Raw genomic sequence first — 19971 nt, 5'->3', positions numbered from 1 at the left:
CTCCTGTGTGCATGGTCCTACTTGTCTTCTCAGGTTCTAGCAACAGACATGTCAAAACATATGAGCTTGCTGGCAGATCTAAAGACAATGGTGGAAACCAAGAAAGTGACCAGTTCAGGAGTGTTGATGTTGGACCATTACAATGACCGAATACAGGTTACCCCCTTGCTTATGGTTTCTGTTGGCCTCTGGGTGACACTTCATTAGTTTCAGGGTGGTTGATAAATATTATACATTTGTCTAGCTTGTCTGCAGTGCAGTGTGGTTATAGATTAAGTTATTGTTTACAAACAAACACTTGGTGGGTTTTATTCGTACCCCATAAAAGAACACTTCGTTCAAATTGAATAAAGCATCTATATTTAATTTTCAAAATGCAGCTGTGGCAGATATGAGGTCAAATATGACCTAATGATCATCGTTTACCACCACACCATGTTAGATTTAACAGGACGAACCATACCCCATTGTCACTACCGCAGAATGTACTGGCTTTTTGTGAAAGGAAATGAGAATACAAATTATGTAATACTTCTAAAACATGTTCTGTTTATTTATCTTAAATGCAGTAAAATCACTTAAAATTATCAAAAATAGCTATTAAAAGAATAGTTCAGCCAGAATTGTCTCATTTACACACCCTCTTGTCATCCCAGATGTGTATGACTTTCTTTCTTCTGCTGAACACAAATGAACATTTTTTGAAAACTATTTCAGTTCTGTAGGTCCATACAATGCAAGTGAATGGTGACCAGAAGTTTGAAGCTACAAAAGCACATAAAGGCAGCATAAAAGTAATGCATGAGACTCCAGTGGTTAAATCCATGTCTTCAGAAGTTATATGATAGGTGTGGGTGAGAAACAGATCAATATTTCTGTCCTTTTTTACAATAAATATCCACTTTGACATTATTTTGTTTTTGGCATTTCACATTCTTCATTCATATCACCACCTTCTGGACAGGGAGGAGAATTTATAGTAAAAAGGGACTTAAATATTGATCTGTTTCTACCTATCATATTGCTTCTGAAGATATAGATTTAACCACTGGAGTCTCTAGATTACTGAACGTGTATATGCTTTTTGAACCTGGAAGCGTGGTTGCCTGCTGGTTGATGTCATGATAACTTAATCTATACATGATTTATGGATGCAAAGCACTTCGTGCTCAATTTATTTTTGCATAATCTCAAATATATTTGGCCTTTACAGTTTATGGCAGGTAATTAATGTCACACGACTACAGTGAGACTCAATTAATGTGATTCGTGACTAGTCCACACAGAGCCAACTAACTGACTAGAAGAGTAAAATGGACTAAAAGTGTTACTGCTTAGTCACAAGTGTGTATATGTGTATAGGTCCTACGGAACATGGTGCATTGTGCTGACCTTAGTAACCCAACCAAGCCCCTGGCAGTGTACAGGCAGTGGACTGAGCGCATTATGGAGGAGTTCTTCCGGCAGGGTGATAAAGAACGAGAGCGTGGGATGGAAATCAGTCCCATGTGTGACAAACACACGGCATCCGTGGAAAAGAGTCAGGTACACATAAAAAACACCCACACAAACAGTCAGAAATATAATTTCATGCCTTCTCCAACAGTTTCTAAACTGTCTCTGTTTCCTGAATCAGGTGGGCTTTATCGATTATATAGTGCATCCCCTGTGGGAAACCTGGGGGGACCTGGTCCACCCTGATGCTCAGGAAATTTTGGACACCCTAGAGGACAACCGGGACTGGTACCAAAGCACCATTCCACAGAGCCCTTCGCCACCGCCTGACGGCCCAGATAATGAGCTTGAATCCTGCACAAACAAATTCCAGTTTGAGCTCACCCTGGAGGGAGAGACGGGACAGGACGACGGCTCTCCCAGTCACAACCATATTGGCAGCAACGGTCAAGAGGAGCTGGAGGAAAAGAAAGAGGAGGAAATTGAGGAGGAAGAAAAAATGGAGGATGAGGAGGAAGTTACAGAGGTAGTGGTAGAAAGGTCAGGACAGAGACGACTGCAGGTTCAGTCAGTGGTCAAGGAGGAGGATGAGAGACAGTCGGATGAGAGTCCTGTGGAGGAGGCGGATGAGGAGAAGTCGTCCTCTCCTACTGATGACACGTAATCCTCAAGACTCAATAAACAGCTGTCAGGCCCAGAGGGCTAAGTAGGGGACATACTTCAAAAACTCAGTCCCTACTCTCTACCATTCACAGAGTACTCTTCTGTTTCTGATAGCTAACCAATTCAATAAGACATTTTATTTTATTTTTCAAAAAGGGAACAAAATAATATTGATATCAGAGAAGTATTTAACACAGCAACTGTAGATTTTGAGTGTGTGCTGGAGTTATCCCAGCGGAGAGGAGGAGCTTTTATGGAGATATTGAATTATGCTGGGGTTTGTAACGGGCCATTAAGTCAGAGTAGCACTCTGGATTTTCCACACATACACACACACACACACACACACACACACACACACACACACAATGTGTATAAACAAATTCACAGTCACACATGAGTTTTAACCTAAAATACTGAATCCACACACTACATGCAAACACACGGCTGTGTGTCTGTGTATGTGTTCAGGGGGCTTGGATCTGAAAGGAATTTTTTGGGAAAAAGCCATCTAACAAATTGAGTATCAGTGTCAATAATCTGTTTTTAAAGCATTCAAACAGGGACTAAAATCCTCAATAATCGTGATTAGTGAAATCTGAGAGACTTTTTTCAATTTCTGTCATAAAGAGAACACAGTTACACTTGGGGAGAGAAATATAAGATTGGCCTGTTGTCCAGAAGACTACGGGGGGATATGGATGTCGGAGCAAAGGAGGAAGCACTGATGGCATGATTTGTTTGTGGGTCCCAACCCCACTTTCACTATACCCAGGAGTGCTACCAGGGCGAGATGGCCATGTGCCTTTCTGTACCACCAGCTTCAACTCTGGAGCTATTGTGAAGCAATGCATCGTGGGACAGGAGTGTCTGCTTTTGTCTTCATTTTTGATTGTCTCTTTTTAAGCAATCTTATCATTTTCTGTTATGCTTTGTGTGGATATGGAGTGTCTTTCACAATGTCTTTGTGATAATTCCTTCTCTCATCTTGGCTGAGCAATTAAGGCCTAGATTTGGAGTCATTGCTCACGGACTGCTCTCACTTTCTGTGTGAATAATTAATGATAGTCACTTTTTGAGGATAAGCCATGGGATGCTTTGTTTCATATGTTTTGTCTTCTTTTGTTTTTCTTTTGTTATATCCATTTTTGCCAGAGTCTACTAAATAGCAGCTCACATTCACACAGACTCTCCCACCTTCACCCACTCACACTGGTAATACATTCTCTGTCATCGCCACAGAAACACTGCATTATGTTTTGCCAAAGGAATGAGTGCTTAACTGGTAAGTTGGTGAAGCTTCGATCGTGGGAGCTATAGGTGCAGGATAAGACAAAGCATATCTAAAGGGCTGTTCAGACTGAATGTGCTCTAGCACTAAAAAAGCATGACGCAACGCAAACAGGTGTCTTAAGATGCACTTTTAAAATTTAAAGCTGAAGTATGTAACTTTTTCAGTGTTAAAATACTTTCCTCTATCCCAGCCATTATAAGTAAGCCATTCATACTGTAGGTTAATTTTCTCAAAAACGGTAAACACTGTGTCTCTGTGGCGCTATAAAATTCCTGTGTTTGTTTTGCGAGACCTGCTTAGACCTGCCCCAACAACATTACTCAACCAATGGCGTCTGTTTGAACAACAGCATATGGAGGACGTATTCAGAAAGCTTGTTTTGTAAACATTAGTGGCGCAGAAATTACATACTTCAGCTTTAAGTTATTTTTATGCTTTAAATTAAGCTCAATCGACAGCATTTTGGCATAATGCTGATTACCACAAAAACTGTACTTCAACTTCCAACACTATGAAAATGAATGGGAGTTTAAAAGCAGAAATGTGAAGTTTACAAATGCATTTAATTCAATTATTTTGTCAAAGCTCTTGTATTATTTGAGATATAATATTGTTTATATCAAAACTTTTACATCTTAGTGTTTATGGCGTTATGTCATCATGGCAACAAAGCTGTAATATTGGCTATAACATTACAGAGAAAAGGTTAGTAAGCAATTTTATCACAAAAATCATGTTGACAAGTATATATTTACATCTTGTTGCTATACTTTTGAAACAGTATTTTAATGTTTACAGGTTGGCCCCATTAACTTCCATTGTTAGTGCCTCACTTTAAGGAATATTCTGGGTTCAGTACAAGTTAAGCTCAATCGGCAGCATTTGTGGCATAATGTTGATTACCACAAAAAATTATTTCTACCCTAATTTATTAAAAAAAAGCACAAATTGAGGTTACGGTGAGACACTTACAATGGAAGTGAATGGGGCAATTTTTTGAGGGTTTAAATGCAGAAATGTGAAGCTTTTAATCTTATAAAAGCACTTTATACTACATTCATTCTTTTGTTAAAACTGAGCTATAAAGTTGTTTAAATCATCATTTTCACATTCGTTTCAGGGTTTGTTGACATTACATTGACAAGTTGGATATAATGTAACTTAATACCTTAAAGGTTAGTAAGAGATTGTATCACATTAAAATCACACATATATATACACATATAATTTACGTCTTGTGGCTACACTTTTAACAGTGAGTATTTTAAAGTTTTGTACCTCACTTTTTTTTTTAAGAAAAGGAGCGACGAGTCCAAATAGTTTTTTGTTGTAATCAACATTATTCCACAAATGCTGTTGATTGAGCTTAACTTGTATTGAACCCAGAATATTCCTTTAATCTTGACATGTCATCAAAACAGCACAGATCGCTCCTGCACGAGATGAGGAAAAAAAGCAAAATGAGGCACAAAGATATAAAACGTCCAGATTGTGCATTTTTACATTAAAAAAAAAACAATTGTAAAACAACACAGACTGATGCAAACATTGTTCAGTGTGGACGGCCCCTAAGAGAGGAAGTGATTGATGTTGAGAGAATGCAAGGACTTATCTGTCCTAGGAACAGAGGTGCAAGGAGTAACATGCAACCATATTGAGTTTGATGCTTTTTTGCCTTAATGTCAACTGCAGGGTTTACCTGTCACATTGTGGTATAATAAGATGTTGGCATTATATTCCAGAGTATTTGTTTCATGTCTATATGCCTTGATAATGTCTGTGAATACACCGTATAGTACCATCTGCACTGACATAACTGGAGGTGTTGTGAAGTATTTTCTGCATGGCAAGATTTACTACATCAGTCTAAAGAGCGAGAAAACAGGTCATACCGTTAAATGTAACTGTTGCTCTAATGTATTTATCATCTTTGTCTAATCTTATCTATTTGTTAATGAGAGAGGGAGCGAGTATGAAAATCAGAGAATGAGTTCTCAGGTTGATGTTAGAATTGCAATATTGCCTCTCATCTCTCAGATTTCAGTTTGATTTTAGTTCAGTTGAATGAACAATTGTTGCTATATTGTGCAGCAGCATTTGTAAGAATCCCTCTTGAAGCATAATGACATGCTAGTTTCTGCTGGTCAGTAGCTTAGCTTTACACAAGTCTGTGCCTGCAGAGCAGAAACATGGGGTCATACCGGTATATATGTGATGGCCGTACTTGTCTCTGACAGGATTAGAGGATGTTATGGTATGACGTCTAAGTTTTAATTAGTGGACAACAGAAGGAAGGCCCAAGCTTGCACGATCGATGTGTGTGAATTGACGTCATTCCCATCTACATTTCCCTGTCTTACCTTCACAATGCTTTGTTTTGTGGCTTTTCATTAATGTTGTGAGCGCTAAGCTAACAAATAATATTTGCCATTTTAACACGACACTGTAGCAATTGTTTCTTATTAAGAAATTATTCAAGTTAATTCCTTGCTGCCATTCTTTTTGGATATCAAAAGGAAAAACTATTGTTTTCTTTGAACAGTTTGTGTACAGTTTTTATTTTTGTATCATTCTGGTTTGATGGTTTGAAAATATTAAAAATACTATCTAATATAAATAGTTGGCTAATCACTGCTTGTTTTGTATATACTGTAATGTTGAATTTTACATTTAAAATCTCTCAGAATCAGTCATCAATCAATGAATCACTTTTAGTTGTAATGAACTATAGTTGAATTGTGGAATTTCACTTTCCCCTTCATTTCTCCTTGTCACTGTTTTGGGGATTTCAGTAAACCTCCCGCCACATTTAAATGTGTATATTTGAATTGTATTGGAAAATAGACTACTCACTGGTTATTTCTAAAACTTGTATTTACCAGCACTTTATTTTTCCGTAGGTTGTGAGATGGATGATATCAGGGGGAATGGTACATACTGATTCATGTATAGCGTGGTACAGGGTGAATGGCTCGGCCCAAACTTCTTCATTTTGGTCCAAAAATGCCATTTTCTGCTTAAGCACTGAGCAACATCAGCTCCTCTGTGTCAATAATCCACATGCTAATGGCTTTTGTTAGGTTTTGAAATACTTCTGTGAGGTTAATAACCAAGTGACAGTCAGAAGGATAACATGGCTTAATCAGAGAACAGTTTTTCTTTGTACTGTGAAGTCATGCCTCATGAGACTCTCCAATGAAATTATTCTCTGGGCTTTAAATAATATGTTACTTGTTCACAAGTTATGGTAATAATATAAATAAAAAAGAAAACAGGAAAATGATTGTAATATTTGTACATTATATTGCTGTAATGTGTATAATGTGCCCATGTTATTTTATATGATATTATTTTTATGAAATGTTTTCCTCTGAGAGAACTGAGTTGTCATTTTGTGAATAAATGCATTTATTAAGCAAACAGTTATACATAAAAAACAAATATATATATATATATCAGTATATTTTTTTTTTCTTTCACTGTTCAGTACTGTAAAGTGTGTTGAAAATACAAATAAAGGATAATTTTTCTAATAAATGCAATAATAATATCAGAATTCTCCATTTATTTTTCCCATGTGCAGCTGCATATGTTACTATAACCCTTTTGCATGTCATAAAGCCAGTTTGTATGGTTCATTACACAACTTTTGATAGTACACACAATTTTAATATATGCCACAACCTCCTGCTTAGAGAATGCAGTAGTATTTTGCATTCTGTTTTGCTCAAACAGTGACACTTTATTGGCACCTACAGAGTGACTAATGTAGAGACCAATATAAATGTCTTGGGTGATATAAAGATTCTAATGAGTTATTGCTTATTATTGTTATAATTAGGAGAAGTAGATTTATTAAGATTATTTTAACATCTTTAGTAGCTTAATTAATTTACAAACTTAGAACATTCTAAATTAAATGGCCTGTGACATTTTTTCCTTGGTCGTTTTTTTCTTGGTCAATACACAAACATTTTGCTAATGAAACAATGGATATTATATTTAAATATAGAATATTGGTGTAAATATAAGGGCATCAGCACTAGTGGCGTAGCCAGAAACATGGCTCTGGTTTGCAAGAAACTGACATGTACTGTACCATTAACAACATTTTCAATACTTACATCACTTTTACCATAAAAAGCCTAATGTCCGTCCTGGCTCCTGTGTCCTGTGTCCGACTCAGAATCAGAATGAGATTTATTGACAAGTATGCTTACACATACAAGGAATTTGTCTTGAAGCTTTCAGAAGATTCCAGTGCACAAACAATACAGCAACAAGACAGAGATAATAAAAAATAGAATAAAAATAAAAAGTGAATAGAAAATATAAGACTATATATATATATATATATATATATATATATGTACAATTGAAGTCAGAAGTTTACATGCACTTAGGATGAAGTAATTAAAACTCATTTTTTAACCACTCCACAGATTTAATATTATCAAACTATAGTTTTGGCTAGTCGTTTAGGACATCTACTTTGTGCGTGACACAAGTAATTTTTCCAACAACTGTTTAAAGACACTTTTAATTGACTGTATCACAATTCCAGTGGCTCAGAAGTTTACATGCTCTAAGTTAACTGTGCCTTTAAGCAACTTGGAAAATTCCATAGGAGATGTACTGAATAGGAGGTGTACCTGTGGATGTATTTTAAGGCCTACCTTCAAACTCAGTGCCTCTTTGCTTGACATCATAAGAAAATCAAAAGAAATCAGCTAAGGAACAAAATTGTGGACTTCCACAAGTCTGGTTCATCCTTGGGAGAAATTTCCAAGCATCTGAAGGTACCATGATCATCTGTACAAACAATAGTAAGCAAGAATAAACACCATGAGACCATGCAGCCATCATATCGCTCAGGACGGAGAAGCATTCTGTATCCAAGAGATGAACGGATTTTAGTGCGATAAGTGCAAATCAATCCCAAAACAAAAGCAAAGGATCTTGTGAAGATGCTGGAGGAAACCAGTAGACAAGTATCTATATCCACAGTAAAATGAGTCCTACATCAAAATAACCTGAAATGTTGCTCAGCAAGGAAGAAGCCACTGCTCCAAAACCACCATAAAAAAGCCACTTACAGTTTGCAAGTGCACATGGGGACAAATATGCAAATATGTCCTCTGGTCTGATGAAACAAAAATGTTACTGTTTGGCCATAATGACCATTGTAATGTTTGGAGGAAAAAGAGTGAGGCTTGCAAGCCGAAAAACACCATCACAACTGTGAAGCATGGGGGCGGCAGCATCATGTAGTGGGGGTGCTTTGCTGCAGGAGGGACTGGTGCACTTCACAAAATAGATGGCATCATGCAGAAGGAACGTTATGTGGATATATTGAAGCAATATCTCAAGATATCAGCTAGGAAGTTAAAGCTTAGTCGCAAATGGGTCTTATAAATGGACAATGACCCAAAGCAATAACTCTGGCAAAATGAAGAATGGCATTTTGACGACATTCCCATCTACATTTCCCTGTCTTACCTTCACAATGCTTTGTTGTGTGGCTTTTCATTAATGTTGTGAGCGCTAAGCTAACAAATAATATTTTCCATTTTAACATGACACTGTAGCAATTGTTTCTTATTAAGAAATTATTCAAGTTAATTCCTTGCTGCCATTATTTTTGGATATCAAAAAGAAAAACAGAGTGGCAAAATGGCTTAAGGACAACAAAGTCACGGTATTGGAGTGGCCATCACAAAGCCCTGACCTCAATCCGATAGTGATTACCCATAGTGATCCTATACCATAGGGAATGTTTTCTGTGATTAAATGTCAGAAATTGTGAAATTCAATACAAATTTGATTAAACAGGTCACAACCAGCCTAGATAGCTAATTCATGTTTGAGAAACTTGTATTTTGGGTAAACAATGCCAAAAATATGAGTAGCCCAAAGGTTTAAAGGTGCACTCAGTAACTTTTGTCTTTGTGTCATCTTGGACTTACACTAACACCTAGCGACATCATTTAATATAAAACGTTTTCAGTTTCAGATACCATTGTAGAAATGTAGCATTCACAGCCAGACATGATTACTTTTATCAATGAGTGAATGTGTCAAATAACAATAGAATCTATGTCAAATCAGAAGTTTTGGACACAACCCATATTTTTTTGGTGGTGGTGTGTTAAGTGTTTTATGTGTGACGTATTGGCCTCTCAAATTTCATTTTGCCCTAGACTATGTTTTTAAGGTGATAGGGCAGTCATTAATAGACTATAGGGGATAAATACATATGGTCCAAGCCAGTGTTATGATTGGCAGACAAATTATTCTTAGGGGATGGAGGTCGGCTGGAGCGCCCTCATTTCGAGAGTTGCACACAGAGATGGGCAGGGTGGCGGCATTTGAGGTAGCATGGAGGTGTTTAATAAAACACATGAAATGTGTTTAACAGTGCCCGTCAAGGTTTTCAGGCATCTGGGTTCCTGAATTCTTTTTCTCATTAATTTCTTCCATAGACTTTTCATAAAATCATCCATGTTAAAGCATGAACCAAACCAACCAGCTCAGAGGTGAATCACAACATTATAAACTTTGTTTTAAGGCAGCAAAGCATTTGAAAATCAGACAAAAAGACAGAGGTACAAGTCTGTGTCCTTACCATCTTTCATGAGAGCACAGACTATAATCGCATGCAAATGACATAATTGACTATAAAACGTATCGGTTACCTAACGTAACCTCGGTTCTCTCTAGATGAGGGAACGAGTATTGCGTAAGCTAGCTTACGCTACGGGAAAGATTCATCTTTTCTGAGATATTGAAGCCAAAAAATTATCCTTAATTTTTGTATCCATTGTCAACGCAGTGCGGCAGCTGCAGACCTTGAGCGGGCTAGCTAGCGAGCTCATAGGTTGCTCTGCGGCAACTGCTGAAGCCTATAGACGAGCTTGGGCTAACTCGCATCCAATGAGAGGCGTCCGCGCTCACTGCAACAAAGCCCGCCAAAATGGCCGTGGACTAGAGTGCATATAAGCGTAGTTCGTAGGCTGGAACCCTGGTTTTCATTGACTGAAGCGAAAAGTCGCCGTGGCGCGAAGCACGGCCGGCTACGCAATACTGCTCCCTCATCTAGAGAGAACCGAGGTTACGTTAGGTAACCGACACGTTCTCTTCACGAGAGGTTCTCTCAGTATTACGTAAGCTAGCTTACGCTACGGGAACCCATTGTCAACGCCGTCGCGCCAAGCATCCACTGTATGAGCCCCAGGGAATTAAGGGGGACCCGTGGGAGCCCTTATGAGTGGGGAAATAATATTTGGCCGGCAAGAATGCGGGTCATTGATTGTGTAATACATAAGCACATAGTGGGAAGGGAACGACAGAGCGGCGGTGCCGGTCTGTGTGGAATGTGTCCCATCAGTGCAGCTCACCAGGGGAGCTGTAGCGTATTAAACCGCTAGTAGTTTTGCCTGCAGAGCGGGCACTTCCATATTGTAAAATCTGACAAAGGTGGAGGGGAAGTCCATCCCGCTGCCACACATATGTCGTGAATGGAAATCCCGCTGGACCATGCCCACGAGGATGCCATGCCTCTAGTGGAGTGAGCCCTAATGCCCAACGGGCATGGCAGGTCTTTTGACGCCGTATGCAGCAGCAATAGCGTCCACTATCCATCTAGATAGTGTCTGTTTCGAGGCGGCGAGACCTTTGGTGCGCCCTCGAACTAAACGAAAAGCTGCTCAGAGCGCCTGAAAGCGGCGGAGCGCGCAGTATACAATCTCAGTGCTCTGACCGGGCAAAGGAGATTGGCGTCGCGTTCACTAACGGATGCTGGCAGCGCCGATAGGGAAATGACCTGTGCTCTGAAAGGAGTACCGATCACCTTGGGAACATAGCCGTGTCTAGGCTTTAAAATGACCTTGGAGTCACTTGGTCCAAACTCAAGACACGCAGCGCTGACAGACAGCACGTGAGGGTCTCCCACACGCTTGACTGATGACAGGGCAGTCAGAAAACGGTTTTGAGTGAAAGGTATTTCAAATCCACGGATTGAAGTGGTTCGAAGGGGGGCTTTCATAGTTTCGAGAACTATAGAAAGATCCCAGATAGGAACCGATGGGGGCGCGGGGGTTCATCCTTCTAGCTCCCTGAGGAAGCGGATGACCAGCTCGTTTTACCCCATGACTGGCCGTGCAGGGGTTCAGCGAACGCCGCAACGGCCGCCACATACACTTTGAGCGTGGATGGGGATCTGCCCTTATCCAGCAGCTCTTGTAGAAATACTGAGCAGCGACGACACCCCACATGTCCGCGGGTCCAGGTCTCGGTCGGTGCACCATTTTGAGAACACAGACCAATTTGACGCATAGAGTCTTCTCGTGGAAGGGGCTCTAGCGTGTATGATGGTGTTTATTACTCCTTCTGGCAGAGCGACGGGTAGTCGTTGATCACCCACGCATGCAGCGCCCAGCGCTCTGGGCGGGGATGTCAAATTGTGCCGCGAGCTTGAGAGAGGAAATCTGCTCTCACTGGGATGGGCCACGGCGCTGTCTGTGACAGCTGCGTAAGCTCCGGGAACCATGTCTGATTCTCCCAACGCGGGGCTATGAGGAGCACCAAGTGACGCGTTTCCCTGATCCTCTGCATTACCTGTGGCAATAGCGAGACGGGAGGGAAGGCGTAAAGCGGGCGTCTGGGCCAGTCCTGGGCCAGCGCGTCCTCGCTTTGAGAAAAATATTGGGCAGTGAGAGTTCTCTTTGGACGCAAAGAGGTCTATCTCCGCTCTGCCGAATAGGTGCCATAACGTCTGGACTGTTTGAACGTGCAGGGACCATTCCCCTGGGGAATATTGTCTCTGGACAGTCTGTCCGGGCCGTCGTTCAGGTGGCCTGGCACGCGCGTCGCCCTCAGCGAGCGCAGGTGGCACTGGGACCAACTCAGTATGCGTTTCGTCAGATGGAAGAGGTTCCTGGATCTGACACCGCCCTGACGGTTTAGGTAGGATACCACAGATCTGTTGTCCGAACGGACCAGGACGTGGTGACCCTGAATGACCGGGAGAAAGCGCACGAGCGCGTACTCGACCGCTATCATTTCCAGACAATTTATGTGAAGGAGCTTTTCCTGAACTGACCATAGGCCGAAAACCGGAGAGCCCTCGCAGACCGCGCCCCAACCCGTGTTGGACGCGTCTGTCGAGATGACTTTTCGGCGAGATACAGCTCCCATTGTCACTCCCCGCTGATACCATTCGGCCACTGTCCAGGGCTGCAGAGCTGAAATACAGGTCTGAGTCACCTTGATGGGCTGGCGGCCTGTGGCCCAAGCCCGGCGAGACGCGCGGGTGTTTAGCCAATGCTGAAGCGGGCTCATGTGCAGTAAACCCAGCTGAAGTACTGCTGTGGCTGAGGCCATGTAGCCTAGCACTCTCTGAAATTTCTTCAGAGGTGTGAGGTTGTTCATCTGAAATGACGCGGCTAGTCGCTGCACACGGCGCGCGCGCTGTGTAGATAAGCGAGCCGTCATTGCCACTGAGTCTAGTTCTGTTCCAAGGAAGGAAATTGCCTGACTGGGCTGTAGTGAGCTCTTGGTCCAATTGACTGCAAGGCCCAAACTGTTCAGATGACTGAGGAGAACTGTCCTGTGAGACAGAAGCTCCGTATGTGATTGTGCCAAAATCAGCCAATCGTCCAAATAGTTCAGAATTCGCAAACCCTGACTCCGCAGGGGTGCGAGCGCCAGCGTCCATACACTTCGTGAAAGTACGGGGTGCTAAGGACAGGCTGAACGGAAGGACGGTGTATTGATAAACCTGGCCGTCGAAGGCGAATCTCAAGAATGGCCTGTGACGGGATTTATCTGAATCTGAAAGTATGCATTTTTCAGATCGAGAGAAATAAACCAGTCCCCTGGCGCACATGCGCGAGGAGTTTGCTGGTTGTAAGCATTTTGAACGGTCTTTTGCAAGCGCTTTGTTCAAAACCCTGAGATCTAATATTGGTCTGAGGCCGCCGTCTTTCTTGGGGACAAGAAAATAACGGCTGTAAAACCCCGACTCGCTCAGGGAGGCGGCACTCTCTCTATGGCCCTTTTGCACAGAAGGTTTGCTATTTCTGAACGAAGCATGCACGCTGCTTCCGTGTTCAAAGTAGTTTCGAGCCGCGCTCTGAAGCGAGGAGGACGGCGATCGAACTGTAGCAAATAGCCCTGTTTTATTGTGCTTAACACCCATTCGGATATCCCTGGAATATCTTCCCACGCTTTGAAGCGTAATGTTAGAGGGTGAATGGCCAAATCGCTCTGATTGCCGCACACAGCGCGCTGAACAGAATGTGTGAGCGCGCTTACTGTGCTTATGCTGGACTGCTCGCAGACAGCATGGACAGGCTGTTCTGTGAGTGACTTCCTGATTGAGGTGAATGGGGAAAGAGTCACGTCTGTTAAGTGATGCGCAAGCATAGCCACGGCCACGGGACTTACATACAGAGAAGTGTTTGCTGGCCGTGTGACAGAGCGGGCAGAGAATGGGCGCGCGCACGTATTCGTGAGCGCATTTATTGACTCTAACACTCGAGTGGTTCGTAACCGCTTTTGAGTGTGCTCTGATGGGGACACGGAACGTGTAATGCTTGTGTGTAGAGCTGAACACTAGATTGTGGGCACATTTTCTACACATAAGGCTGGTCGTGTGACAGCGCGGCCAGAGAATGGGCGCGCGCACGGATTCGTGGGTGCGTTCATTAACCCTAACGCCGGTTTCACACTGCACGCGTTAGCAGCGCATGAGCAGTGCGTACGGTGAGCGGAAGCAGGACACGCGCGTTTTGCTTTCATACTGGCAGCGTTTGACGCGCGCGGCGTGTTTACAGACAGGCTACACTATAATGGGTAAGTTGGCATTGCTTTATTTCGTTTTCAAATACATTTATATTATTATAATAATATTGATATAATATTATATAACTTTTGGTTCATCTTTGTTTTTGTTGACCGTGTAGTGCGAGTTGTTGATAGAAGGAAGGCCATTGCGCTGTATTTGCTATTACGAAGACTACGGAAAAGACGCAGACTTTGGGTTCACTCCATGAACCGACGAAGGAGAGAATATGGTGCATATTACCATCTTGTCGCCGAACTCCGTCTTGACCGTGACCGACACCTAAACTACTTAAGGATGAATGCAGAGCAAGTGGATCACATTCTTTCCCTGATTGGAGGCCAACTAAAGGCAAACAACAAACTACAGGCAGTCCATTGAACCCAAGCAGCGACTTGCAGTTACATCTGCTTCTCTTATTTATGTGTGCTTACTGTGTGCAAAATGTAAATAAATGCTTACATTTGTTGTTTCTTGGAGAAAGATTTTTTATTTAGATTGTTGAAATGTCTGATACACATCTAATTTACAAACATTACCCATCATGAACATCTTAAAGATAAATCATAAATGACAAACAGCACAGTTTCTCGAAAATTCAACAAAATCATGCATACTGAATGTGTGCTATATAACATGTCTATTCTGTTTCCCTTTCTATATTGAGTTAAGTTGTTTGGGCCAGGGAAAGGTTGTCAAAAACACTTTTAAATTACCATCGGCACCAAGAGCTACTGCAACTTCATCTCATGCCTTTTCCTTTGCCTGTGAGTCTTTATAAAGCATATTTCGTGGATCATAAATAACTAAACGTTTCTCAACCTCCACAATGAGACGAGTGTTGTCCATTATTATATTTTCAGGTGCACTCGACCATGCCGGCTGTGACACCACGTGCTTTTGTTTATGATTGTCAGCATGATATCAGCATGACATCCTTATGACAATATATATATATATATATATATATATATATATATATATATATATATATATATATATATATTATATTAGTTATGTGTATATACATTTATACATTAAATTAATCTAACTTAAACTAAACTGGCAGTATAAATTATTTAAACTTGTTTTTGTAGTTTGGGCAACAAGTTTGTTTTTGGACATTTGTTTTCTTTTTAAATTGATGAAGGTCATTTGATTGACTGTTTAAAACACAATAGATATCATCAATGCGCTTTTGGTAACTGCTGTGTATTTTTGCCATGATCATGCATTGTCACTTTAATTCAGTGTAAGCCTCGCGTCAAAAATAGACAGGACGCCGAAACGATCGCGGCACTGCTGCTCCTGCTCTGCTCCTGCTACGTGCTGCCGCGCCGCCTCTGCGTGCGGTGTAAATGCTCTAATCTGTTAACATGGGCGCCGAAAAAAATACGCGCTGCTTACGCGCTGCTAACGCGTGCAGTGTGAAACCGGCGTAACACTCGAGCGGGTCGTAACCGCTTTATGTGAGTGTGCTCTGATAGGGACACGGGACGTGTAATGCTTGTGTGTAGGGGTGAGCACTGAATCGTGGGCACATTTTCTACACATAAGGCTTTATTTTGGGTCGCCGTGGAAACGGCGTTTGAGTGCAGGCAAGCGGGTAATATCACCGGCTTGTTGGCTGCTGAATCCACCACTGCAGTAGCCTGAGAGAAGGGGACTGACAGGGGGCATACGGGACTTACATACAGCTGGCCGTGTGACAGAGCGGGCAGAGGAGGGGCGCGCGCACGGGCTCATGGGCGCGTTTATTAACTCTAACACTCGAGCGGGTTGTAACCGCTTATGTGAGTGTGCTCTGATAGGGACACGGGATGTGTAATGCTTGTGTGTAGGGGTGAGCACTGGATTGTGGGCACAATTTCTACACATAAGGCATGTTTACTCTTTACAAGATTTCTTTGGGTCACCGTGAAAACGGCATTTGAGTGCAGGCAAACGGGTAGTATCACCGGCTTGTTGGCTGCTGAATCCACCACTGCAGTAGCCTGAGAGAAGGGGACTGACAGGGGCTAAGCTTTGACGGTGGTCCGGCCGTGGCGGGACTGAGCCGTCGTTTTCTCAACAACGCTAGCAGGACTTCGGTTGCTCAGGTTTCAGTACAATCTTAGGCCGAGGCCCGCAGGGGGCGGCTGTCTGAGCGTGATCGAGGGCGGCCGCCCTGTCGACGCTGAGAAGTCTGGCTTGTTGAGCTGGGCGCTGTGAAGAGGCTCGTGCAGGAGGCTGGTCACGTGGGCGGCCTGCAGAGGAGCTAAGCGACGAGGCAGAAAGAGATTCATGGCTTGGGCTTCAAGAAACGGTCAACAATGCCACTCACCGCGGAACCGAAGAGACCGGACAGAGAGAGCAGCGTGAGTGCGTTCAGCTTCTCCCAAGTCGGCTAGTCAGATCTGAAACAGCCTCTGTCTGTAAGACGGCCATGGAATGCAGAGCAGATGCGGCTTGGCCGGCGGCGGTATAGGCGCGGCCAACACAGGCGGAAGTAGTTCTGCAGGCCTTAGACGGGAGCACCAGCTTAGACCGCCATCTCGCGGAGGGCGGGCAAAGGTGCGGCGTGGAATCTGTTGGGAGCCTGTTCAGGGGGCGGTGACCACTCGAGCCCAAGGCGGTCGACAACCTGTGTGAGGAGGCGCTTAGTTCCCCTTCGACTCGGCGCTGGTCCTGCTGGATTCCTGGGCGAGGAGGAGGCGTGTGAGCCTGACCACTCCTCGCTGTCCGAGCCATGATGGAACAGCCCTTATCCTCCGCTCCTTCGTCCGAGATGGCAGCAGAGCAGCCGCTCGGCGGCAACTGCGGCGTCCGAGTGGGCGAGGAGGGTGAAGGCGATGCTCGAGGGAGGGGCTCCGGCGAGGCAATCGCTTCTACCACTGGTTCCGGCAGCCTTTGAGAGCGGCGCTTTTACTGCGCGGCTGAATGGAAGGCGCGGCGGCTTCGGTCCTGAGCGCTCGAGTCGAGCCCGCAGGGTCGACATCGGAAGCTCCTCGCAGAGATCGCATCCGCCTTCAGCGAGGGAGCTCTGCATGCCCCAGTCCCAGGCAGAGAGCGCAGATGACGTGGCGGTCTCCGGTGCTGAGAGGAGCGCGGCATGAGGCGCAAGTGGAGCGAGGCATCTTTAAAAGACGCTCGTACTCTTTTGTGAAGTTCATAAGAACTAGCTTGCTTTAAAAGGATACGTCGCCGGATGGCGTAGCTCGCAGGACGGCTGAAGGTGGCAAAGACGGCCGGCTTCTTCGGCGCTGTCCACACTTGCTTGATGCCCCTCGAACGGCGACGCGGCTTCCAGTTCAGAGATGCGAAGAGCTTCGCTGAAGAGATGAAAATCAGGGTTCCAGCCTACGAACTACGCTTATATGCACTCTAGTCACGCCCATTTTGGCGGGCTTTGTTGCAGTGAGCGCTGGACGCCTCTCATTGGATGCGAGTTCGCCCAAGCTCGTCTATAGGCTGCAGCAGTTGCCGCAGAGCAACCTATGAGCTCGCTAGCTAGCCCGCTCAAGGTCTGCAGCTGCCGCACTGCGTTGACAATGGATACAAAAATGAAGGATAATTTTTTGGCTTCAATATCTCAGAAAAGATGAATCTTTCCCGTAGCGTAAGCTAGCTTACGCAATACGAGAGAACCTCTCGTAAGAGAACTATTGATTTTAGTCTGTTCATTATAAGTATAGAAACAATATAGTTTATGTTTATTGCTAAATATTCCAATATGCACAGACAAGTAGTTTGATAGTGCGAGATATATCCAGCTGCAGACCCGCAGCACCACCAGTTTCAGAACCCCAGCGCCAGAACCTGAAGTGAGGGGCGGAGTTATTGACAATGAGACAAGCATGGCGGAGAGCATGGTGAGTTGTGTAACGTTGTCTAACGTTTTTGACATCGTGTGGTGAAAAATTCAATGTGTGTGTTCAAGTTTTGCCATTCAAGAGTTTAATAAACTTGCTTAATGGTTACTTGCATGATGTTCTGATTTTGCATGCTGTGACAGTTTTTACAAGAAAGACCTAAATACTGTTCACTGTGTTTTTGCATGGATTCAGAGCTTCAAACTGTGTGCTGCACAATGTAACTTCATATTAACAAATCTGTTTTATTATTTTTGTATTTTTGTTGCAGTAAGATGACAGCCAAAATTGCACCTGGCAAATGGGTGCTACTGAAAAACAAGGTTGGTTACAAAGAAGTCTGCTAAAGTTGGGACTGCTGAAGTGTCATGCTCATGCTTTTCTTTTTAGGATATCCCCCAACAGATTAGTGGTGTAGACCTTGGAGTCTTCATGTTGATGGTGAGACATTGTTTTGATATAATTAAACCAATGATTGGTGTGGTGGTGTTTTTATTTTAATTTTTTAAAGTTGTTAAATACAGAACAAGGAAGAATTTTTTTAATTTGACGTTTACAGAGATAATGTTCCTTAATTTTTGCTGTTTTCCAGTATGCTCTACATCTTGTCTTGGGAGCACCCTTTGATTTTACATCTGTAAGTAATTACCAGTTCAAGTAATTGACCTTTATGATGTTGTAGCAGTTGAAATATCAAGATTTCTCTATTTTTGTCTTCCAGTGCGACTTTCCAAACATACGGAGATGGTTGGCTCTTATTCTTCTGGAGAACTTTGGGGTTTTCTCTGAAAGGTAGATACTGGACATTTACTCCAGCCAACCGTTACATTTGCACCCTCTTCTGATCAATTTTAAATTAACCAAGATATATATATTCCAGTGCAGAAACCCTACAAGAGTCCCTTCCATGTGAAGAACAAGCTACGCTTAACAGCAGTGAGGCGGTGTGTGTGTATATATATATAATATATATGTGTATATATATGTATATATAATCTCTTAACATATAATACATTTATATGTCACATTTATTAAGTCCCGACCCGACTTCGGATAAGCGGTTGAAGATGGATGGATGGATGGATGGATGGATGGATGGATGGATTTATAAAGTCACATTTTCCTTTAATATTCTGTAATGAAGGAGCTCCCAATAATCCGGCACATGAAAGAAGCTGTGAAATGGCTCCATTCCAACAGCCATCTGCTCAGGGTTCCAGTGGAAGAGCCTTTTTTCATTCGAATGAATGAAGACGACAAGGAAAAGGCCCGCAACAATCTCCTGGAACAGTCAGAAGCTTCCAGAGAGCCCTTTCTATTTCATTTTGTGTTCAGGGATGACATGGAGTTATTTTAGCAAGAATGTAAGGACAAAATGGGCCTGAGAGTGAATTCCTCATTTGATACATTTTAAGTTTAATTTATACAGGATTGTCATGATAAAATGTGCCTAGGGGTGAATTGGTCATTTGTTGTATATATTTTTATTGTTTCTTTTAAAATGATGCTGAATTTTCTCTCTTTTTTAGTTTTTGGACATGTTTTATTTTACATAAAGAAAAATGCATGCTGCACATGTTCTTGTGAAATAAAGTATATTTTATATACAATGCCCATAAGTTTCAAGCATTATTTTTCACCATCATGATCAGGAAGTAACTCTCATAATACAATGAAACGGATAACTATATACAATTATATTACACAAGATCAATGTTTTAAAATGCTTATTGTACTGTACCTTAATGTATCATAACACGTATAAAGTATTATGTTTCGTTTGTAATAAAAGCAAACTACGCTTCAAAACGTTAGGTGGCGCTACTCGGTTTAGAACGTAAGCTCCGCCCCTCACTTCAGGTTCT

The 19971-nt window shown here is 42.7% G+C and overlaps 1 protein-coding gene and 1 long non-coding RNA gene across 5 annotated transcripts in view; both read left to right on the top strand.

Annotated features, from left to right (window-relative positions):
- pde4a (phosphodiesterase 4A, cAMP-specific) overlaps nucleotides 1–6823 on the top strand; it is an 86910-nt gene extending 80087 nt beyond the window's left edge. For all 4 annotated transcript variants that reach the window (XM_052139630.1, XM_052139631.1, XM_052139633.1 and 1 more), the window contains 3 exons: nucleotides 34–156; nucleotides 1363–1545; nucleotides 1637–6823. In XM_052139630.1, the coding sequence (XP_051995590.1) occupies nucleotides 34–156; nucleotides 1363–1545; nucleotides 1637–2119 (789 nt within the window). In that variant the 3' untranslated portion in view covers nucleotides 2120–6823. The remainder of the gene's footprint in view (nucleotides 1–33; nucleotides 157–1362; nucleotides 1546–1636) is intronic.
- A 6755-nt stretch (nucleotides 6824–13578) lies between these two features.
- Nucleotides 13579–14727, top strand: LOC127653372 (uncharacterized). The gene is made up of 2 exons (XR_007971796.1): nucleotides 13579–14266; nucleotides 14377–14727. It is a non-coding gene; the product is annotated as an uncharacterized LOC127653372 (long non-coding RNA).
- The last annotated feature ends 5244 nt before the right edge of the window (nucleotides 14728–19971 follow it).

Source organism: Xyrauchen texanus, chromosome 12 (genome assembly GCF_025860055.1).
Source record: "Xyrauchen texanus isolate HMW12.3.18 chromosome 12, RBS_HiC_50CHRs, whole genome shotgun sequence".
NCBI lineage: Eukaryota > Metazoa > Chordata > Actinopteri > Cypriniformes > Catostomidae > Xyrauchen > Xyrauchen texanus.
This window is presented reverse-complemented; position numbering and strand designations above follow the sequence as displayed.